We start from the raw sequence: 23,485 nt of genomic DNA on the forward strand, positions 1-23,485 counted from the left end.
TTTCAATATATTTTTCTTTGCTAACATGCCTCAGTATTCAATAAGTGTTATGATAAACAACCTGGGGCCTGGTAACAGTATTTTCCACTTGTTTGACGTTCCTGGGCAGAAACTGGAATTTACATTGATAGATCTACTGAGAGTTTTATCAGGAGAAAGGCTTTCTTTGATCAGCAGTCATTTGGAATCCATTTTCCCTCATTTGGGAGTAGTTCCCAGGCCAAATCACTGTTCTATTTTTATCCATGACCTCCTTTCCAATGCTGTATCAGCTAAGCACTGTAGAGACATCCTTAAAAAGTAGTATTTGGGTCAGAAACATCAACCAAAATGAGTGTAATTAGATTTTTTTTTTTAAGTGAAGGGATTTTTTTGAAGTAGCTTTATCAGTAAATCCTTAAACTTGTTTCCATTTGAATTGTTAACCATTATGCACAATGCACTTGGATGTATTTAATTGAAGTCAACAAACTTTCTTTGCATCCTTGAATACCTACTGTGCCAGATGATTCTCAGTATTTGGGGTCTGGAGTTTATTGCCCCTATGGATAGGGTGGAAGACAGAGAAGGAGTATATGGGAAAGGCTGGGGTTCAGGGTAAGAGTGCTTTTCTCCTTTCTGAAAGTTCTTTGGCTCTTTAAAAAAAGGTGAATATCTGGGTCGATATTGTAGTATTTTTAACTCACATCATATACCAGAAGACTTCAAACTTTGAGAATCATAAAATACATCTAGAAACACATGAAAATGCAGATAGCTGAGGCTTATTTCTATATTTTGATTTAGTAGATCTAGGTGAGACCTGATGATCTAATTTTTAACAAGTATCATCTGGATGATTCTTATATAGGTGGTCCTGAGTTTTGCATTTGGAAAACTTGCTTAGGGGACAATTCCAACCCCTACATTTAGAAACTGGACACAATTTAAAGCATTTAATAAAACCCTTATTGATCATCTTGATACTGTCCTAGGGTCTAGGCATATAAATTTAAATAAATATCTAATAAGGGGAGAGTAATACACACACACACACCCCCCAACATGATACATACTGTGATAGAGATAGAAATTTCTTCACTGGATATGTATGTAAGACAGGTACAGATCCAGAAGTAGGAAAAAAAAATTGAAAGAAATGACAGTGCTCAGTCCTGAGATAGACTTTGTCTAGTTTGCAGTTTTGTTTGGAATGTTCCCTAAAAGCTGTGTACTCAGTGAGGTGAAAATAGATTTTCTTCTTCTCTTTTTGAGACTTCTGCCTTCAAAATAATGAGTGCATCCATGAGGTTTTCAGCACCTTTAGAAAAGTAAATAAGCCTGGTTTCAATCCAGCCTCTAAATCCAGGTCTCTGAGAATAATCAGGCTATGAATTTAAAGCTACACTGGGGAAAATAGCTGTCTATGTATAAAAATGACAGTAGGCTTTGAGAGCAGTTGACTTTGATTTTCCTGAGACTGTGCAAGGTGTGGGTGCCTGTGTACAGAGACTCCTCTCTCTGAAGTGCCAGTCTAGATTACTGACAATGCCAGTGGAGGACTTTCAGTTCCTTGTATGACAAGGGGTGACACCCATAGAAAGTTAGAAGTATTATGAGGTTACTTTAATGACTCATCACACCTTATTCTTATTACTCATGACTTCACAAGGAGGACAAGTACAGATCTCTAGCCTTTGCAGCATTAACCTCATTAATATATCAAAATTATTTCCAGACTGTCAACCTTTAGCATCATAAATTAGGACCCTATAATGAAGATGCTAATATTGAATGACTACAAGATTATTTACAAAAACTAAAAATAACAGCTTAATAATAATTTTGCTTTTTGGTAATCACATTTTATATGAGGAGAATAAAAATGTTGAGGTGGATTCCCAATATAGTGTCTGATTAGAATGAATATGCATATGCCAACTGCCAAGGAGGTAGAGGCTGCTCCTTGGCCCCCAGTGGGAGGTGGAGCTTCTTGCTCAGTTTCAGTTACAGTTCTGTCTCGTCCCAGCAATTGGGACCAGGGGTGCCCCCTCCTTTAGAGTGGGGATGGCACGGGTGTGGCAATATCCAGGCTACCCCATCCTGCCAGCCATCATCTGTGATGCCTCAATTTCCTCTGCCACCTCTGGTACTACTTTCAGAAAGGAGGTGTCCCACCATACCCTGTTAGTGTTGCATGAAATGCCCTATAGAGATCTGGTTCACAGTGGGGTAGAGGTCTCAGGCAATAGCTGGTTTGGGGGGTTTGGCTAAAAAGGTGATGACCGAAGAGTATGCCATCTTCTCAATGGCAGCAGAAGAGATGAGGAAAGTAAAGGAAGTGGTGAGTGAAAAGCAGGTGGAGAGACAGAAATGTTGGAGAAGGAATAAGTGAAGGGGAAGAATGTAGAGGAAGAGATGATGAAGTGATGTCCATAGGGAGAGCAGAGGAGGTGGTGAAGGAAAATAAAGTGGTAGAGGTGAAGGAGGTGGCAAGGCCTTGATCTCTGAATGTGATCTCTTCAAAGACTTTCTTGAGTCTGGAGTTAGAGACAGTGAATACTCAGTCTTACAGGGCCTTTCTCGCGCTGGAGCCAAGTTTGGGAAAATGCAGTGCTGCTTGGGTGAGGGCACAAGATTCACCAACCAAAATACACCCAACTTCTGGGACACCAGTTTTTGGAACAACCCCGCACAACAGCCATGCCTAAGGGCTACAATGCAGATTTGCTGAGGTTCGTATCAATTAGAATTGAAAGAGTTCAGAAATCCCAGGACCAAAAGGTTTTCTTTTGAATGAACTCCTACTGTAGATACAAGGTGATCATTAAAGAATATGAGCTCAGATCTTGACAAGTGGCCTTTCTTTCCATTCTAAACATATGACCAGGATCCCATGCCACAAATCCTGTATCTGCAGGAGCAGGACATCACCTGTAGCTTCTTCACCTGGTCCTCAGAATACAGCCTCCCAGAATCTGACACGGTTACTGTTATTAAAGGGGATCTGTGGTCCAACTCCTACAATACTACTTGCTATGTGAAAGGAAATCAAACTACTTCAGCAGGGCAGCCCATGGAGATACTCAAGTCATTTGGGTACTGGTGCGGTTGACTCCTACCTTTGGAAATTGTCCCCACTCCATATTACCTGCCATCGATTGTTGGACCTGTGCTTGGCCAACAGTGTGATGCGTATGTGCTGGCCTCTGCCCCTTGCCTCCTCTGGACCATCAGTGCTCTCACTTTTAAGAATGTAGCTTTTGTGGTCATGGCCATCACTTTGTCTAAGCCAAGAAAATGATGCTGAAGACTTCACTGCCTTCATCTACATAGCTTGAATGTTTGTCTGTGTCAGGGCTTTCCTACCTGCTTTTGGTGTAGGAACTTATAAGTCATATTTGAAGAGGATCAGTGTATCTTCAAGAACTGCAATCTCAAGAACAATGAAAAGCTGGGTTCATGCTTGCTGTCTGTGTCGAGCTGCTCATCTTAAAGTATGTCCAGTGGACATCCCATGACCCTAAGACCTCTGCTTGGCCACCATCACCTGGATTTTCTTCTTTGGCCAGGAGTCTGTTTCACCCGCTCTGCTGAGTATCTGGAAAAACAGGGATATAAACAGCGGAGAGCTGCTGAGCATGTGTGAGGTGAATGACAAAAAGTAAGGGGCCTCTAAATCTACCCAAGTCCACAATTTTTCCTGCTCTTCATGTCTTGATAAGTCTTATCATATCATGATAAGTCTTCATGAAGGCCTATGCCATGCTCTATCTTTTCTGGCCAGCCTTTTGGGTAATCCCTGTCCAGACCGCCATCAACTCCATTGTCTAGTTCCTAGTCAACAAGGACCTCCAGAACTGCCTGTGGACTCAGGCTCCCTGCCAGCCATTGGAAAATCCCTCTACCTCAGCCCCTCTCCCTGTCTCTCAGGAACAAACTGGAATGTCAGACAGGTGATTGGGCTGGCAGGTGTGGCCTAGTCCTCTCAGAAAGGGTGAATATGGTACTGTGTCTGAGAATCAAGTGCTCTTAGCCACAGCCAATGAGTCCATGAAGAATGTGGCACATTTGTCAGCCCCTTTCACCCACCTGAACATGACCACGTGACCAAGCACTCTGTGAGATGCTAGCGGGGAAAAGAAGACATTTTTCATCTTTAGGCTTCATCTGTCTGCCTACATCTCATTCCAACACCTCTCTTCTCTCTCTCTCCTCTGTCTCTCTCTATCCCTCCCTCTCTCTCCTTTCTCTTTCTGTTTATGAAGAAACTAGAGGCCAAAACCAGAAAGAAAAACAACTAGAAAAGCAGACTTTCTAATTTGCTTTTCTTGATTATATCCAGAGGGTGAGAGGAAGGTTGTTCAATAAAGTAGACTGCCAGAGTTCTCTGACCCTCTGCACTTATGTCCCCTCCTCAAACTCTCTTTCACAAGTCCTAGAAAGTTCAAAGGCAGACAGACTCAGAACTGTGGGATTGAAGGACTGAAGTGGGCATGAGTCCCATAGGATGGGGGTTATTAATTGCCCAATTATATGCAGGGTTCTTTTAGGCTAATCCTAGCCCCAATATCACCACCACCCTTCTCCACAACACACACACCCCTTCCTACCCACTGTGCCCAAATCTCCAAGAAACCTCCCAGATATTTCTTGAGCATTAGCCTGGAGAGGAGGGAGAAGAATGTTATGGGAACGAGATTTTACTAGGAGCTAAAATAAATTCTTTCATATGATTAATCTAAAACTAAAATAAAGTAAATAAAAAGGGTGAATGCACAGCTCTAAGAAGTTTATTTACACCACGTTTATTTCTGGAATAATGTGATGATTTGGTTTATAAAGTGTTGAAAAGACGATATACCGAGAGAGGTGTATTCTTTCAAGTTTGATGAAAGCAACTATAATAATATGTGGGAAAGCAGTTGTACATAATACTTTTAGTATTTAAGCCTCCTCTTATGTCTTCATAAAAAGATGTAAAGTTTTTCAGACATTTGCATAAGCGCTATCCTTTCCATCTCCATGCTTAGTTTAACCATATTTATTCTTATGTAATGTCATTCAAGAACAGGTTGGAGATGCTGAAAATAAATGAGATGCACTATTTTAGATGGTGTCTATTAAAAAAACACTGAAGCAATAATAAATGAATTCAGAACATCGTCAACTTTTGTAGTTTTTTTTTTGGTAGTACGTTTACAATGTCCACTTGTTTTGTTTTGTTTTTTTTTTTGAGGAAGATCAGCCCTGAGCTAACATCCATGCTAATCCTCCTCTTTTTGCTGAGGAGGACCGGCTCTGAGCTAACATCTATTGCCAATCCTCCGCCATTTTTTTTTCCCCAGAGTCCCAGTAGATAGTTGTATGTCATAGTTGCACATCCTTCTAGTTGCTGTATGTGGGACGCGGCCTCAGCATGGCCGGAGAAGCGGTGCGTCGGTGCACGCCCGGGATCCAAACCCGGGCAGCAAGTAGCGGAGCGCGCGCACTTAACCACTAAGCCACGGGGCCGGCCCCAATGTCCACTTGTTTAACTTTGGTTTCACTCAAGAAAACAACCTCAAGAGCCATCATAATTGGTATATAGTGCTTTCACTTTCTCTGCCTCCCGTGAAGCAAAGCTGACATTATTTTGAAGGGAATCTGCTAAAATTTCCACATATATTTAATTCTGCTAAACTTGTATAGACCTGACTTAGATGAGGGGAGAAGAAGAAAGAAGGGAGCTTTGATGGAAAGCTGCATTACTAAGGTGGTAGTGTTTCTGCCAAGATTTTCATGTTAAGATGCTGAATTTATCTGCAAGGAAAGAAAAGCATCACGTAGATTTATTACGTGCACGCTACATCTGGGTGTTTGAAAATTTCTAAGAAATTGCCTATTCATTCATGTACTCATTAATACTATTCACCATATATTTTTGGCTCTTCTCTGGGCACAAAGGTGTTTGCATTTTCCCATCCCCTTTATATTAAGCATGGCCATGTGACTTTCTTTGGTGAATGAATCTTAGGAAGAAGCTATATATGTCACATCTGGGAGAAGGCTTTAAAAGCTAGTGTACAATTGGTTGGAACCTCTTTTCCTCTGCTATGGCAACCAGCTTCAGGAGAGAAGGTTCTATTAGTCTTGTTCCTGGAGTGAAGAGCTGTGGTACAGTGTTTCTTCCCTCTACCTCAATTCCTTAACCCACATGAATATGTAGCATTAATGAGAAATAAACCTTTGTTATTTTAGAGTATTAAGATTTGGAGGCTATATTGTTACTGCAGCATAATCTAGCCTAGCATGCTGGAAATATCTTTTAAATTTTTCCGGTATATTGTGTGTTTATGAATAAGTATGTGAATTCTGCATCTTAATATAGGCCATTGTTTTTTGATGTTTATTTCTTGCCTAGTTCTTTATCCTCTTATTTCTGATAGCTAACCTGACTTCAAATATTTGGAAACTAAACATTATAAAAGTCTTACATGATCATGCAGGGATTTTAATGTGAATTTGTTATATTGTGCACACATTTGCCTTGCAGTTCATTAGATTTATGTGTTATATCAATTGGTAATATATTTGTCCATCTTCTCCATACTATTATATTACACACTGCTAAGGATAAAGTGCAACATATATTATCTTTATATATTCTTGTGGTACAAATTTTAGAAATACACATTGGGTAGAACCCAATAAATTTTTGCTGAAAAGATAATGGAGGTAATGCTGATGATGAGGAGGAGGATGATAGAGATTTCAAAAAGGATCATGCTCCTAGAACATGCATGTTCAGAGTGACTGTAAAGCAATTCAATTTATGCAAATAATTTACTGCCTATGTGTTCTGGTATCTGCAAGTCAGAAGTTAGTTTCAAAGTACATAGCTAATAGCATTCTAGGTTTTAAAACTGTATAGAAATACAAAAGGATGAGATAAATGTGAGGATTAGCAAAGGACATTGTATTTTTAGGGGGAAAATGGTTAATGTCCACATTTTAGACGTGTATTATTTGCTGGGTGTCTTAGTGGGAGTTCTTTGGGGGAAATATGTTTTAGTCTTTGGAATAAAACTTTTGCCAGCTCACATAGCACTGTCTTTCTGTTTTTATTGTATGATTTTGTTTCCATTTTTTTTGCATCAGAAAACAGATCTTGAAGTGAAAATTTTGAACTTCATGATAGATCTGAGGGTATTTGAATCATTTTTGATGCATATTTCCTGATAAGATTCTGATTATCAAGTGCTAATTTTGGCACTCCTAGTCCCGTGAGCTTCTTAAGTGCTCTCATCATGTTCCCTAAATTAGTGCTCACAGAATTTAATGCATTACATCTTTTTAATACTATAGTGTTAAAAGGTATTCACATGACATTTAATTATTGCTATTAAATCGTAATTGATTTAAGTAATTATAATTCTTGGTATATTTATGATAGAAGCATCTTCAGTCATTTAGGGGCAATTTTTTCCTACAAAGATCTACCTAGCACACAAATCTACTGATGCTCATAAAATGAATGGTGAAAATGAGCAAATGATTAGAATGACTGTTGTAATCATGGTAAACATGGTTGATTTATTTATTCATTTGTAAATATTTATTAAATAGCTATATTTTAGACACTATGATAAACACTATGAATATAGAGATGAAAAAGACATAGTCCCATTTTTAAAGAGCTCATATAGTAACAGGGAATCATACTGATTATACAATACGTATAATCAATATACATATATACAATATATATGTACAATATACAATACAGATATGTGTTGATTATAGCCTATGATGAAAGCTATAGCAGAGAGGTATAGAAAATATTAGTTCTAGAACTAATGGACAGACTGGAGGGCTTTACGGAAAAGGTGATATTGGAATTGGGCATTTAATACAATATTTCATCACTTTGCTCTAATATTAGAACTAATGAGGATTTTACCACCATATCTACTCTGGACAATTAGAGAATGTTCCTCTGAAAATAAATTGTGCCTAACTTTTATGCCATGTTCTATGCTTTGGAAATTTGGGGATTTTAACCTAGAGTAAATGTTTAACAAAAGCAATGGCCATTCAGAATGGAGGCTAACAATAGAATTAGAACAGGGTCTGGAAAGACTCCTACAGTGACTATTAACTCTTTAACTGTAGAATTATGGATGGGTTTCTGCACATCAGCTTCTCATCTCTCAAAAATAACCAATACTAGTTTCTTCCTTTTACGATACTTGTGAATATTAAATGAGATAAGGCATGTAAAGTGGTTGACACAATTAATGGTCTGGAGTATGAATTCAATAAATGTTAGGTATTATAATTATTAAGAGTAAATGAGAGTAGACTTGATAACAAATTACAGATATATCAAAAAGTGTGGAGTAGTGGGGAGATGGAAAAATTGGAAAATTACTTTCCAATGAAGGTCCACTTGAAAGTTTGAAGGAGACGAGAGGGTGACTTTGTAAAGGTCATTATTTGGGTATTTTCCGAGCAAAATACTGCCAATTCTATTTTTGTGAGGGATAACTATTTTATATTCCAGTTGTTCCGATTGCAATGATCATGTACGGTGATAATGTTGATGAACAGCCCTGGAGTGAGATGTCAGTATTTGACTGTGGCTGTTTGCAAACTCTGCTGTAATTACATTCAGTTGTCTAATTGCTTAATTTATCGATGTTTTGCTGACATGTTTTTCAGCAACATTTGTGATTGCAGATAACTAATCATTTCTATCCTGGCTCATTATCATATGTTTGCATTTGATTTGTCTGATTGCTGCAGGTGGAAACAATAGGTGATGCATATTGTGTTGCCGCAGGACTCCACAGAAAAAGCCTCTGCCATGCTAAACCCATTGCTCTGATGGCTCTGAAGATGATGGAACTTTCAGAAGAGGTGCTGACACCTGATGGAAGACCAATTCAGGTAACCCTCTCAAAAATCTGGTTTGAAGTAGTAATGCACCTTTAATTGAAGGGAGCAAGAAATTCCCTTCTGAATCCTACTTACTGTAACTCGTAGATCTAGACAAGTTGGGTGCTCAAGGAGGATGAAAAGTAACTAGAAATGACTCATAGATCCAGGAAAAGAACAAATGGAATGTGGTCTAAAATAAGAAAAGGTGTGTGGAAGGCAAATTACCATGGAGAAAAGAAAGAGCTAAAGCATTAGACCCAGGGGAAGAACTTGCTGTCAGTGACTAAGTCACCAAATCCAAGCAAGGATGACAGTGAAAATCAGAGTCTGAGAGAGAATCCAAAAAGGAAGAAACAAAGAAGCAAGAAAACTGAGGATCTGAAGAACTTCCTGTGTGTGGTGTACAGGCGTTCCTTGCCTTAGGCCTCAGGGTGACTTTTGCAATTTTTTATGTGGCAGAGCTTAAAGGAGCTCTTAAAGTAGCTCCTGGTGTGTTTTACTCTTGTTGGTACTGATGGCTCTCCGCAATCTGTGATTTACCTCTGGGAATGGATTAGGTTACTTACCTAGCTGTAGTTTTGCCAGAACCCGATGGATCCCAGATGTGTTGTTACTATGAATCCTTATAAACCTGAAATATTGTATTTGGAGAAGTAATCTTGAATTTAAGGCAGCCCTCTTATAACAGTTCACCAACTATGGGTTTAAAAAATACAGAAAAAAAAGCCTCAAAATATGAGTACTTCCCTAGTTCTGACATAGTGGCAAATTATATACCCTGAGTGACTCTTCGGATTCAAATTATTAAAATGCAGTGTTAAATATTTTAAAAATATTTTTAAAACTATTAAGCATATCACTGAACTCATAGGAAAAGGAGAAATGTGCCAATCACATTATGTATGTAGATTGAACAAAATTTAAGTGGTGAATTTTAACTTAAGTGCTCTGTCATTACACTTAGTAGAAATTTAGGAAACACTGTTCTGCCCTGGAGGAAGTCAACTTCAAGTCCCATCCTCAAAGAATTTCCACAGACAAAGTACTCTGAAAAGTGAATGGGTAATACTAAAAACAAAACAAAATAAAACAGGGTCCGGCCTGGTGGCGTAGTGGTTAAGTTTGCGTGCTCCACTTCGGCAGCCCCGGGGTTCGTGGGTTGGGATCCCAGGCATGGACCTGCACGCTGCTCATCAAGCCATGCTGTGGTGACGTCCCACATACAAAATAGAGGAAGATTGGCACAGATGTTAGCTCAGGGCCAGTCTTCCTCTCAAAAAATAAATAAATAAATAAATAAATAAATAAATAAATAAATAAAACAAAAACAAAAACAAAAAACCACACACTCACACAGGAAAACAAAGTACTATGGGTAAGAACCAGTAGAAACAATAGATGAGAAAAACACATCTGGAGTGTCGTCAGATATCAAAGTTTTCAGACAGGATCAAAGGACAATTTTTAATATAATTAAAAAAATAAAAGAGAAGCTTAAAAATGTCAGGCGGGAACAGTAGATTTAAAAAAAAGAGAACTTATAAACAATCTACATAATACTTAAGATAAACAGCTCAGTGGATGAGTTTAAAAGCAGATTATATACAGCTGAAGCAAATATTAGTGCACTGAAAGTTAGAATTGAAGAAATCCATAATTAAGTCCAGAGAATTAAAAATGCAGAAATATGAATAAGATAATGTAAAATATGTAGGAGACATGGAGGAGAGAGTGGGAAGATGTAATATACATTCAATTAGGGCTCCAAATGGAGATAACAGAGGAATGCAAAAATAGGAATTTTTTTCTGGAACTATTAAAAGATATTTATCAGTTCTTAGATACATTAATCCCAAAGAATTCTACAAAAAGCATATCATAGGAATCCAAAACTAAACACATCTTAATCAGACTGCAGTATATCAGAGAAAAAGAGGACTTGAAAATGACAAACATGACATTGGTCAGTGGGGGAAAGGATGGGCTGTTTAATAAATGGTTTGGCGACAATTGGTTATCTGTGTGGGAAAAAAAAATTAAAATTGGATCTCTATTTCATAAATCTGGCCATAAATAAATTCCAGGTGAGTTAAACGTGAAAGGCCATACTATAAAATTATAGATCTATAATTAGGAATTTTCAACTTAGAGTAGAGGATTTTTTTGTAAATTAGTCAGGTCAAAAAATTTCCAATCATAAAGGAAAGTATCTATAAATTTTATTCCTTGAAGGACATTTGGTCTCGTCCAAAACGTCCTTAAGACATTTGGTCCATAAGACATTTGCTCCACTCCAAAAAGTCCTTGATATCTGGTCATATTTGGTCCTATCCAAAACATCCATGGAGACATTGGGTGCTTGCCAAAAGACCCTTAATATCTGCAAGACCATTTGGTCTTGTTCAAAACATCCATCTGACATTTAGTTCACACTAAAAGGTCTTCGATATCTGGTCATATTTGCTTTTGTCCAAAATGTCCATGGAGACATTGGGTCCATGCCTAAAGGTCTTTGTTATTTGGTCTTATCCAAAACCATTTGGCATGGGCCAAATATGCTCATGGATGTTTTGGACAGGACCAAATGTCAAAGATCTTTTTGTGTGGACCCAATGTTTTATGGATGTTTTGGACAGGGCCAAATACCTGCTAATCATTTTATTACATTAAAATTAAAACCTTCCTGTTTATCAAAGAACACCTAAAGAGAATAAAAAGACAACCCCAAGCTAGGAGAACTTTTTGCAACACATTTAACCAATAAAAGTATCTTTGTTAACCTCACCAATAATCAGATTAATATATATTAATAACACTATGATATAGCATTGCCACCTAATAGTTTGGTACAGCTTTGAAAGTCTAACAGTGCTACTGTTGGTGAGGATTTGGAGCAGCAGGAAATCTCACACACAGCTGGTTGGAGCATAAATGCGAGTGGGAGTACAATTTACTTGGCCTTAAACTAGTAAACTTTAATTTGTGCCTTTCCTACAATCCAACAATCTCTCCCCTAGATGTTTGCCCCAGGGAAATACTTGTGCATGTGTAGCAGAAGTCACACACAAGATTCATAATAGTTTCAAACTGGAAATAACTCACATATCCATCTAATAGAATGGATAAACTGTGATATATTTATGCCTTCATATACTATACAGTTGGGAAAATGAATGTCCAGCTACTGACATCAACATGGATGAATATCAAAAATATAATATATGAAAACGAAGCAAGTCATGGAAGAATACTGCAGTATTATTCCATTTAATTAAATTTTAAAACTGGGAAAATTGAAAACATATGCCATTTAAAAATACCTGCAGTGATGGAAAAAGTGTAAAGGAAAGAAAGGGAATTAATACAATTTCAAGATGGTGCTTAACTCCAAGGGAAAGGAAGAATATGATGGGAAAGGGGAGGATGCAATAGGAAAAGTGAACATAGGGGTTACAGTGCAAAATTATTAATTTTATTACTGTTCTTTAATATGCACATGTATGGTTTATATTTGACAATTTAAAAAAGTGGAAGGGGAAAGAGTTTTCTAACCACTCCCACCAGTGGTGAAAAAAGGAACCATTAAAAAAACTGTAGTTTAGGGGCCGGTGTAGCAGTTAAGTGCGTGTGCTCTGCTGCTGGTGGCCCGGGTTCGGATCCCAGGCGCCCAGCGAGGCACCATTTGTCAGACCATGCTGTGGCAGTGTCCCATATAAAGGGGAGGAAGATGGGCACTGATGTTAGCCCGGGGCCAGTCTTCCTCAGCAAAAAGAGGAGGATTGGCATGGATGTTAGCACAGGGCTATTATTCCTCACAAAAAGAAAAAAAAAAGCAAAAACTGTAGTTTAAGTCCCCTCAGGACATAATTATCAAGTTATTCAGGCATACGAATGACACTTCTACCATTGCCAGGAAAAACAAACAAACAAAAGGAATACTGTCTCAGATCTGCTGCAAACTGCGAATATACACATTCCAGATTGAATTCATATCAGTTCTTAAATTTTCAAGACTACCACCTGGGCAGTCTTATCATTTGGGATTGTTTTTCTATGTTGGATTTTCTTTTATGGGAGATATATTGTCAGTATTGATTCACCGTTGTCAAAACAAACCTAAACTACCATAGAACAAAACCAGGGAATTGTGTTTTACAGCGTGCTCATCCATATTTTCATTTGTGGGATATAACATTAGCTCTGTCTTATGAATCAGATAATTTTATTAAATCAGAAGAGGAAATGTCCATAAAGATTTAATAAGAATACAGAAAGAGAATTCAAAATAATAAAACCACCTTAATAATTTTAGCTTCATTACTAATTTATATTGTTTTCATGGTTTGGGATTGTTTTTTGGCATATTAATTTGATTTTGAATTGGCTTACAACTTGGTGCTATGGGAACATTTCTAAACATATTGAAAGAATCTTTTATTAAAAATGCTTGTGTATTGCAGCAGAGTTGATATGATCGGTTGATTGTTTCCTTCACACTAAGTTTTTAGATTATTTAAAATTTAAGCTATTTGAGTTGCAATAATTGCTCAAAATGATTAGCAGACATTTGGTCATCCAAAACGTCCATAAGACATTTGGTCCATGCCACAATGTCCTCGATATTTGGTCCTTCCCAAAATGTCTGTAAGACATTTGGTTCAGAAGACATTTGATCCATAAGACATTTGGTCCATCAGACATTTGCTCCACACCAAAATGTCCATAAGACATTTGGTCCACACCGAAAGGTCCTTGATATCTGATCGTGTTTAGTCCTGTCCAAAATATCCATGGAAACATTGAGTCCGTGCCAAAAGGTTCTTGATATCTGCAGGAGTGTTTGGTCCTGTCCAAAATGTCCATCAGACATTTGGTCCACACCAGAAGATTCTTGATATTTGGTCCTGTCCAAACCATTTGGCATGGACCAAATATGCTCATGGATGTTTTGGACAGGCTCAAATGTCAAGGACCTTTTGGCACGGACTAAATGTCTGATAGGCCAAATGTATTATGGACCAAATTCTTATGGTCATTTTGGACAGGACCAAATATCAAGGACATTTTGGCGTGGACCGGATGTATTATGGATGTTTTGGACAGGACCAAATGTCCTGCGTGGGCTCAAAACAAAACTCCCAAAACCTCTCAAATTTTGAAAAATAAATTGATAATTTTAATATGGTTTTATAAACCTTTGAGTCACCCATCTTGATGGGAAATAGGAAACTGAATTATCAGTTATAATTGCTTGCAAGTGATTAGTAATGTCCCTGAATCATTAACTGTAGAATTGACTGCATTAATTTTTTAAATTTTAAAAATAACCAGAGAATATAGCATTTCACTTATTCAGTGTATAATACTCAAGAAAATTATTTTTCTATAGGTACTCTAATGAAACTCAGAGGCTGGTTCTAGACTATATCTACAAAGCATACACAAATATGGTCTATTTATATAATAAATTCTGAAAGAATCAGCCTAAAGTAACTTTAAGTAAAACTGCTATTAAAAATAGAGATTAGAATTTTTTGTATACTCTATCAGCATGATGTTTATCCTACTGGCTGAATATGTGAAAATGGCAGCATTATGCCTATTCTGTTTTTCTTTTTCCTCCCTAGAGGAAATCTGATTTTATTATATCTTAAATGATGGACAATTGAAGAAAAGTAAAATCAGTTTTATATTCACTCCCCTTTGTTTGAGCTAGCTATATTGTGATTTCACTAGAAAATTATGTAATTTTTTTCTGTTCTTTAATCATGTGAATCTAATCTCACCAAAGTATTTTGAATAGAGTTTTTAGTGCTGAAAGGCAAAACTTTTACTAATAGTTTAACCACTCATTTAAAATAATAAAATGTTTATTACTGCCTGTGCTTTATTCTTTTTAAAAAAAAGCGTTGGTAGGAAAAGAGAAACTGGGCTGAGGACTGATTAGAGGATGTTATTAAACATGTATTAGAAAGACAAGTTGCAGTTTCATGATTTAAGGCTTTCAAAGGAGATTGAGTTAGTGTGTCCAAATATCTAAGTTTTACTTCTGGACTTCAGTTTCTAAAAAATATTTTCATTGAATTTCATTACATAGGCGTACAAATTTAAATTCTCTTCATTAGTTCAGAGATCAGTACAATTTATATAATGAGCCAATTATAGGGAAATTGTGAAATAGAGTAAAAAAAACAATGTATAATCATGTAATACTAATGTGTTTAGCAATCTCAATTGCGAATCAAGGAAACGCTATGAATTTCTTCTAACTGCCTAGTCCAAAGGCAGGAATATTAATGTGTACAATTTACATGGACTGTAATACACTAAATTCTAGCTCCTTAAGCTTCATCTTAGTCTTCTAATGAGTTTACAGGATTTTTTTGAGATTATGAAATAATTATTCTCCAATTAATTTTTAAATAGTTGTTGTAACTTGATGTTGTTATTTAATATTTAGAGGGATTTGCTTTTTGCAAATATTGTGATATTTAATTAACCCCATGAGATTACAGCCCAAGATTTTACTTAGAAACAAGAAAAACTAATTCTTTGATAACTTGATTAATTCTCTGTGATTCTTTGGTAATTGTTTATTTATACAATTCTAATTATTACTTTTCATCCTGAAGTGTGTGTACTTGTTTGAAATGTTCTACCTCTAGAATCTATATCTAAGGAGAGAGACCTAGGAAGTCAGAAAGAACTGCATAGGCAGTCTACGAACTCACTATTAAGATACTGAGCCCAGTTATCCTTGCTTCTCATGTTTATCCAATAGACACATTTGATTTGAATTTACTTTTACACATTTGAATTTACTTTTAATCTTCTAGATAATGCACATGTGGCATTTTTAGTAAATTATTGTTTTATTGTAGCAATAATATAGGAAAATATTATATAATATTACTGGTAAAATTTATGGCTAAATATATTTTCAAATAGATCTATTGCATATAGTGAATTTATTTGGTACTAGAAATATGTTTATGTTTTTTAAAAAGAATATGTTTAAAGGATTTTTTCACTGAGAATTTGCCAGTAGATATGGTTATAACCGATTCTCTTCTGTAGTACTTTTCTGTTTAATTATTAGAGCTTAAGTCTATATACTTTCTTTAGATCTGTCTTCTAATTCACTAATACTCCCCTCAATTGGTTATGAAAATCATTTGTAAAACCCATCCACTTAATGCTTAATGTTGATTATAGCCATTTATAGTTTTTTAAGTTTCCATTTTTCTGACAAAATTTTTCATACTCTTTCTGTTTATTTCCTTGAATATATCAGCCATAATTAATTTCAGCTCTTTGCTTGATAAATCCATTCTCTAGAGCCCCTGAGGTCTATTACATTGTCTGTTCTTTCACTTAATTTTCAGTCAAGTTACTTGTCTCCTGTGTGCATAATTATTGTTTTTTGTTTGAGTGCTGGAGATTGTGTATAAAAAATTATAGAAATAATTTGAGACCTAGAATGATGTTACCCTCCTGTAGGGAAATTTTATGTGTGCTTCTGGTGGGAAGCATTGCCAGGAGCCCTAGCCATCAGGGATCAGATGATTTAATGCTGGGTTTCAGTCTCTGTGAGAGCCAACTTACTTCTCATTCAACTTTATGAATTTGATATTGCCCTTATACCTGTGGTGTTGCCTGTCAGGGTCTCATCTCAAAGTATGGAAGGTTTACTGAAGTCTTTTCCTTGACAATCCTTGGACTCTTAAGTTTTGTCCCTATAGGGTTGTCAAAAGTATTGCTCAGTTTCTCAACCTCAGTCACTTCTGAAGTCAGAAGATGCCCAGAGTGGAAAAGCTCCCTCAAAATATAGTGATCACCTCTCCTCAGGTTCATCTTCCCTCATATCTTGGTGCAATACTTTTTCATTGCCTTCTGAGCTGATCTGCAGAGGGTTGTTCAGATTATATAATCAGCTGTTACTAGAAATGGAAGTCAAAATGATGTATATGTTTTATAAGAGTTTTATCTTACTAATACTGATTCATCCCCACTAATCTACATATGTGCCTATTTTCAGCCCAAATCAGAGACGAAATTATCTTTAAATAGAAAAAACAAAAACATCTAGCTGTATTTAAACTAGCTACTGCAGAATAACAATAACGTCTATTGAAGCACTTCATGGTATGCCAGGCACTCACTGTTCCAAGTGCTTTCCACGTAGTAACTCTTAAGTCTCATAATAATTCTCATAAGTCTCATAAAAAAGGGAAGTAATGCTATTATTTCCATTTTATAAGTGAAGAAAAGAAGAATAAAAACTAGTTAACCAGGGGTCCTAATTACTACACTCTATAGACATTAAATAAATTTCATATTGTCAAATTTTTCCTATTGCTTTGAGTATCCTATTAAGTTAGACTTTTCATCGCTTTAGTCTCCAAGAAAATTTACATTTATATTAGATGTCCTCTTTAAGAGAATGGAATTAAATAACCTATTTTAGAGATATTCCATCCAAAATGATTAATTTTTTAAATTAGAAAGTAAGAGAGATAGGTTCAGTTGTGTGTGTGGGAGGGGAATGAGTGTTATTCTATCATTATTTTGAAAGTTGATATTGTCAGCCAGATTGAGTAGGGGCATCCATTAGCCATCTTACTCCATTGTTTTTTTCTCTATTTTCCCTTTGTTTATTGTTTATATGGATTGTAATGCAGAAGCTACATATTTAAAAATGTTATATCTACACTTTTTCATACGGAAGTCTTTGAATTTAAAATTGTCATATTCTAATAAATTATTTTTATGTTGAACAAAATATTTGTTTTAATCATAGAATTATTCTTCTGGTATTATACTGTAGTGCTGAACTTTAATAGACAGAGCATCCTTAATGCCTTACAATCCCTTTGTAAGATGTTGGCATAATTATTTAATATACAATATTATATATGCAATGTATATGTCAACGGGATAGCATTCCATTGCTAGTTTATTTTAGCTTTATCGTTAATTGTGACTGATTCAAACATAATATAGTCACAGGCTTTTAATCATATTTTCAGTCTAGGTAAGAATAGTTTATTAGGCACACATTTCTAAAAGTGCTGGTCTTGCAAAGAGTTTTATTATGGTATTTGTTGAACAGATTTTCCAATCAGTCCTTTTGTGAAGGTGTTTGCATATTTTTGCTATATGAAAAAAACAGTAATAATAAGTTAGTGAAAGGAAAAAAACAAAACCAAGCAATGGGGAAAAAAAGCTAAATTGATTTGCATCACACTGTGCACATAAAATGCAGAATCGCTCAGTTTGGTTTTGTGCAGCAGTCTTCTCACTTCCAAATTTTCAGAAGAGAAGTGCATTCTTTCATGGAGACATGGTTTAAATATTTTATAAAGTTACTCTGTTAAACAATATCACTATGGAGTAAATACTCCTAAAGAAGTTAGAATTTATTTTAGCCTGTCTGCAGAGAGTGTCCCCTCCAGGAGTACTTACTTATACAACGTCCTAAGAAGAGGCTAAAAAATTGTATTAGTAAAGGCATTCATTTTTATTTGATTTTTGTGTGGCAAGCTTTAGAAGTGTGAAGCCTCCAAGCAGTTATGTATCTTATGTTTATCTAAGTTTTATGTAAAGAATAAGAATCTGTATGCCAATTCTTGCTCGTAAAGAGACATTAAAATGTGATTTTTACCCACCCATTCTGGGAGTAGGTTAGCCCATTATCTTTTAGAATATGTTCTCTTTCTCTGGCATTGAACAACAGAGCTTTATTTTTTACTGCCAGTTTAACTTAATCTCTTTTAAGGCTAATTTTCATATGCACCTATGCCAACATTAGCAGCTTGTATCTTATAATACCAAAAAATGGCCTGAAAATAGCAAGATAGAATAACGTGTAAGACAGTAATGTGCTGTTTGCATGCTAACCACACTGTTAGTTATGTTTGTGGTTTGTTATTCTGTCTTGAAATCTCATATGTAGCTCCCAATAAAAGCTTTAAAATTATTTAAAATTAACTTTATTAGTTTTCTGAAGTTACAAAAAATAAAATGACCCCTGAAAACTGGCACACAGAAGACAGTCAAAATCACCTATAATTTACCAACCAACCATAACCACATTTTACATTTTGTTGTATATTATTAAAGGCTTTTTTTTCCTATGAATATACAAACACATAGGATATACAGACTTGAAAAGTACATTCTTTTATTTATTTATTTTATTTTATTTTATTTTTTTTCCCCCAAAGCCCCAGTAGATAGTTGTATGTCATAGCTGCGCATCCTTCTAGTTGCTGTATGTGGGACTCAGCCTCAGGATGGACGGAGAAGTGGTGCCTCGATGCGCACCCGGGATCCGAACCCGGGCCACCAGCATCGCAGCGCGCCCACTTAACCACCAAGCCACAGGGCCGGCCTAAAGTACATTCTTTTAAAAATTGAGTGGACTTCATTAAATTAAGTGAGGTTAGGAGACACCATGTACCAAAGATGTACATGCATCCTAAATACACAGGAGAGACTTAGTAAGCCCTAGGAAGCATCTTCCATTGTTATTAACTCACTTTGGTTTTGTATTTTCCTGTTCCTACAATTGAATTTTCGAGTCATTTAAAGGTAACTTTTTAATCACCTGAGTTGCAAATGTGTTATGAACAATTCAGTGTCACAAGTGCTTTTAAAAATTTGTTAAGCTTTGTGTTGATGTCATGTCAGGCATATGGTAATTGTCTGGGTCACCACTATAATATTCCTTATTTGGATTGTGGTTTCCTAGCAACTCTTGCTTTTTCCTAATGGCTGAATTGATTTCTGCACATTTGCAATACTTCCTGCTGCATCAGAAATTGTCACCTTGTGTGCAGATGTTACAAGATCAAATTTACATGTAGATTCAATTCTAAGAAATTATTCTGCTTTATCACTTGCCTTTAATATGTTCCTTCAAAGGTTAAACCAACCATAAAAAAACTAAATTTAGTAAAACCTCATTAATTCAGACCTCACTCTTTGGAGAAATATGGTGATTTTGACAACACTGTTGGAAATACATGCAAATAGTTCCTAGTAGGAGACTGGTTGAAGTTGAAGAAACAGAGTAATTCTGATGGTCAAATGACCATGTAATCAGCAGGTTGATAGGAATATAGGCTATGCACTAAATGTCCCAGAGGGTGAAAGGCTTTTATTCTGGAGGCAGTCTGCTGTTTCAACTCGGATGAAGCCTGATTCTGCATGATCCCGGCTGGAACCTTGCTAGGAGTGACTTTGACTCATTTGTTCAACAAATGTTTTTGAATACTTACTATTTTCTAGACATTTGGTTAGACACTGAGGATGTAAGGGTAAGCAAACCAGATACAGCCCCGACCCTTCCAGAAATTACAGTCTACAGAACTAACACCCTAAATGACTGACTTGGTTAGCAAGTGGAAACAGACACTTGGATTTCTCTCAATACTGTTTCCGTCTTAATATTGAGAAATTTTTCTTAGGTTTTTGGAAAGATTTGGCAAAGACTTTAAATTATTCTTAGAGAGAATATTTAAGATATTGTTGTTGTACGTTCAGACCTACATTATTTTGGTGTCTTTGTAGATTTTGTATACATCTAGGGAAGAGGACTTGAAAGACACTGAAAACCAACTATGTGCTAGTGGTTGGTTTGATGGTTTATGTATCATCTCATTTAATCTACACAACAACCCTATGAAGGGCATATATGCAGTTTTTATATATTTAAACATCAAGAAGTAAGACATCATTGAGGCCGGCCCCATGGCCAAGTGGTTAAGTTCGACAGCTCCAGTTTGGCAGCCCAGGTTTGCGGGTTCGGATCCCAGGTGTGGACCTACACCACTTGTCAGCCACGCTGTGGTGGCGACCAACATACAAAATAAAGGAAGACTGGCACAGATGTTAGCTCAGGGCTAATCTTCCTCAGAAAAAAAAAAAGGAAGAAGAAGTAAGAGGGATTAAAGAACATGTGTAAGAAATACATATTGTACATCTTCTACGTCAGAATTGTGCTAGGTATTTTATACACTTTATCTCTTTTAATCTTCCTACCCCAAAAACCCTGTGAAGTAATTTTCATTAACGTTGTTTTACATTTAAAGAATTTGAGGTTCAAAAGTTTACATAATATGACCAAGATTATGCAGCTAGTCAATTGCAGAACTAAATTTGAACACAGATATATCTACTTGAAAAAAAATCCTTTATTTTCCCTTGTACCAGATTGGCCAATACCTCACCAGAATGCCCAGAATAGAATTCTGTTACCTGAATACTTAACAAGAGTTGTCTCTCACTGAGTACTTACTATGTGCCAGGCTTAAGTGTGTGCACACTCTCTCCCTCTGTCTTTTACATGTTCTCTCTCTCTTTACATACATATATAAATATATACACACATATATATTATGTGCACGCATATATGTGTGCAGTTAATTTATTTACATATATGTGTATATATTCAGCATATTTTCATATTTGTGAAATATATATGTATTGCATATTATCATGTAAGTCTTACAACAGTCATAGACCATGAATCAGATGTTAATATCCTTATTTACAAATGAGAAAAACGAAGACTCAGAGAGGTTAAGGGCCTTATTGTCAAATAAGAATAATTAGGTAAATAAGACTAATTGTAGATTCAGAATTGGAATTTAAATCTGTTTGACTTCAAAGCTCAGGCTCTTAACCATTACCCTGCACTGCCTCCCACAATGTAATTAGAACATATGATTTCTAATCTTATGACTAAGCTAATAACTTTAATGTTCCTTGAAAAAATTATTGCTCCTCTCTCTTCCTTAAGAAAGAAATGTTCAAATGTAATAGCAGTGCAGTGACTTGAAGGCATTCTAATTTGAGGCAAACTCTGTTGACTATAACTGTACATGGAGATATTGAAATAACGAGGATAATTATGTCTGCATTTAATATAAGGAGCCAAAAATTGGTAGTTCTATAAAATTTCAAAATCTCTGACGAAAAAATGAAGTTGGGAATAATATTGAAATATAAACTTCTGTAATATTAGCTTCTTATAAAAAATAGAAGATATGATCTCCTCTTTGTGGCAATATGATAATCCCCTACCAGGCAAAGAGAAATTTAAAACCATAACAGAGAATCCAAAAGAAATATTGCTCTTTAGTACATATTATTTTCCAGATAGTATCAGTTGATCCTTTTGTATACTAAGTTATCCAAATTCACTTTTATATTTACAATAACCAAAGCACTGATTGGAAATGAAAAACATAGTAAAATTGTTTGATCACTCAGCCAGCAAGCATTTACTGAATTTCTCTCATGTGCAAAACTACATAATTGAGTTGCAGACTGAACTGCAGGAGTGCCAAATACTAATCTGCTTTTTTCTTGGCTCTCATTAAGTCAAAATTCTGTCTACACAATACCAAAACATCTGGTCACTTAAATCCATTCAGTCAAAAATTCAATCAGCCGCCCAGATTTTCAGACTCCAGGATTCCATTCAGCTTGTTTGCTTTAATTATTGGTTTATCTGAAAACTATGTCAAGTAGTCAATAGCCTATGTTTAGTTATTTCAACACGCTTGGCAGGCCTCTTACCTAAGAAAAGGTACAGACATGGAAGAGAGAAAGCTCAAGGCCCATTTCTCATGAGCCCTCAGTTGTGTTTCCACAGTCCTGTGTGTTGTTCTCTGCCTCCTGTTCTGTTGACCTTCCTTTCTGAGTTTGTTTCCCCCATCTCTAGACCACCCCACCCCACCCCCGGAACCCCCTCAGTCTCCCTTTTCTTTCAATTTCATAAAAGTGCTAATCATTTTTCCATGGACTACCTAAGAATTATACAAAATAGTATTGTTATGAATAATACAAATAAACCTGTTGATATTGGTTAATTTAGGAGAGGGAGTTTTTTCTACTTTTAACCTTGAAGTTTTATATTTGTTCAAATTTTCCAAATATATGCATGAATTACTTTATATATTCATTTTTAGTATCAATAGGAATTATACAGGTGGTGCCACCATGGACTATTTTTGTTTCCTTCTTTCTACGTATCTATAATTTTAAAACCTCATAAATATAGTTTAAAAATGAAATAAGCACAAGCTCTCACCTATATATTCAACTCATAAGGAACAGTAAGCAGATAATGCCTAAAATCCAACAGGGTAAAATTTTTTTATTGGCTAAAAATTGATGGGAGCATCAAATCTTTTTGACAAAATTGTGCTGTAAAGCATTTGGCCAGGAAAATTAGGGTTGGTAGAAATAGTGGTCATAAAAGAAAACTATAGTGGCGGAAATTAATATGACAAATTCCTGATTAACGAATCACAAATCGTCACTCTAAAGTTTAAATGGGAAAGAACTGATGCCAATGAAAACATTTTCAGAGGAGCACAACTAGAAATGTAAAATACTAAAATGAGTTTAACTGCATTATATAGAAAATAGATAAAAGAATTAAATTTACTTAATGACGTTTAGTCCAGAAAATAATTTCTTCATGATAATTCTTCAGCATTGGTAAATTTCTACATTCAGTCTTTGTATTCCTTTGCTGGGGCCCAAATGTCTCAAACTAGAACTGTTTTAT

General features: G+C 35.8%; 1 protein-coding gene across 1 annotated transcript in view; it reads left to right on the forward strand.

Moving 5' to 3' along the window:
• GUCY1A2 (guanylate cyclase 1 soluble subunit alpha 2) overlaps positions 1-23,485 on the forward strand; it is a 274,966-nt gene that overhangs the window by 184,700 nt on the left and 66,781 nt on the right. Inside the window, exon 6 of the mRNA XM_058545304.1 lies at positions 8,767-8,910. Coding sequence (XP_058401287.1) covers positions 8,767-8,910 — 144 coding nt within the window. The remainder of the gene's footprint in view (positions 1-8,766; positions 8,911-23,485) is intronic.

The sequence above is a fragment of the Diceros bicornis genome, chromosome 7 (genome assembly GCF_020826845.1).
Source record: "Diceros bicornis minor isolate mBicDic1 chromosome 7, mDicBic1.mat.cur, whole genome shotgun sequence".
In the NCBI taxonomy this organism is placed as follows: Eukaryota; Metazoa; Chordata; class Mammalia; order Perissodactyla; family Rhinocerotidae; genus Diceros; species Diceros bicornis.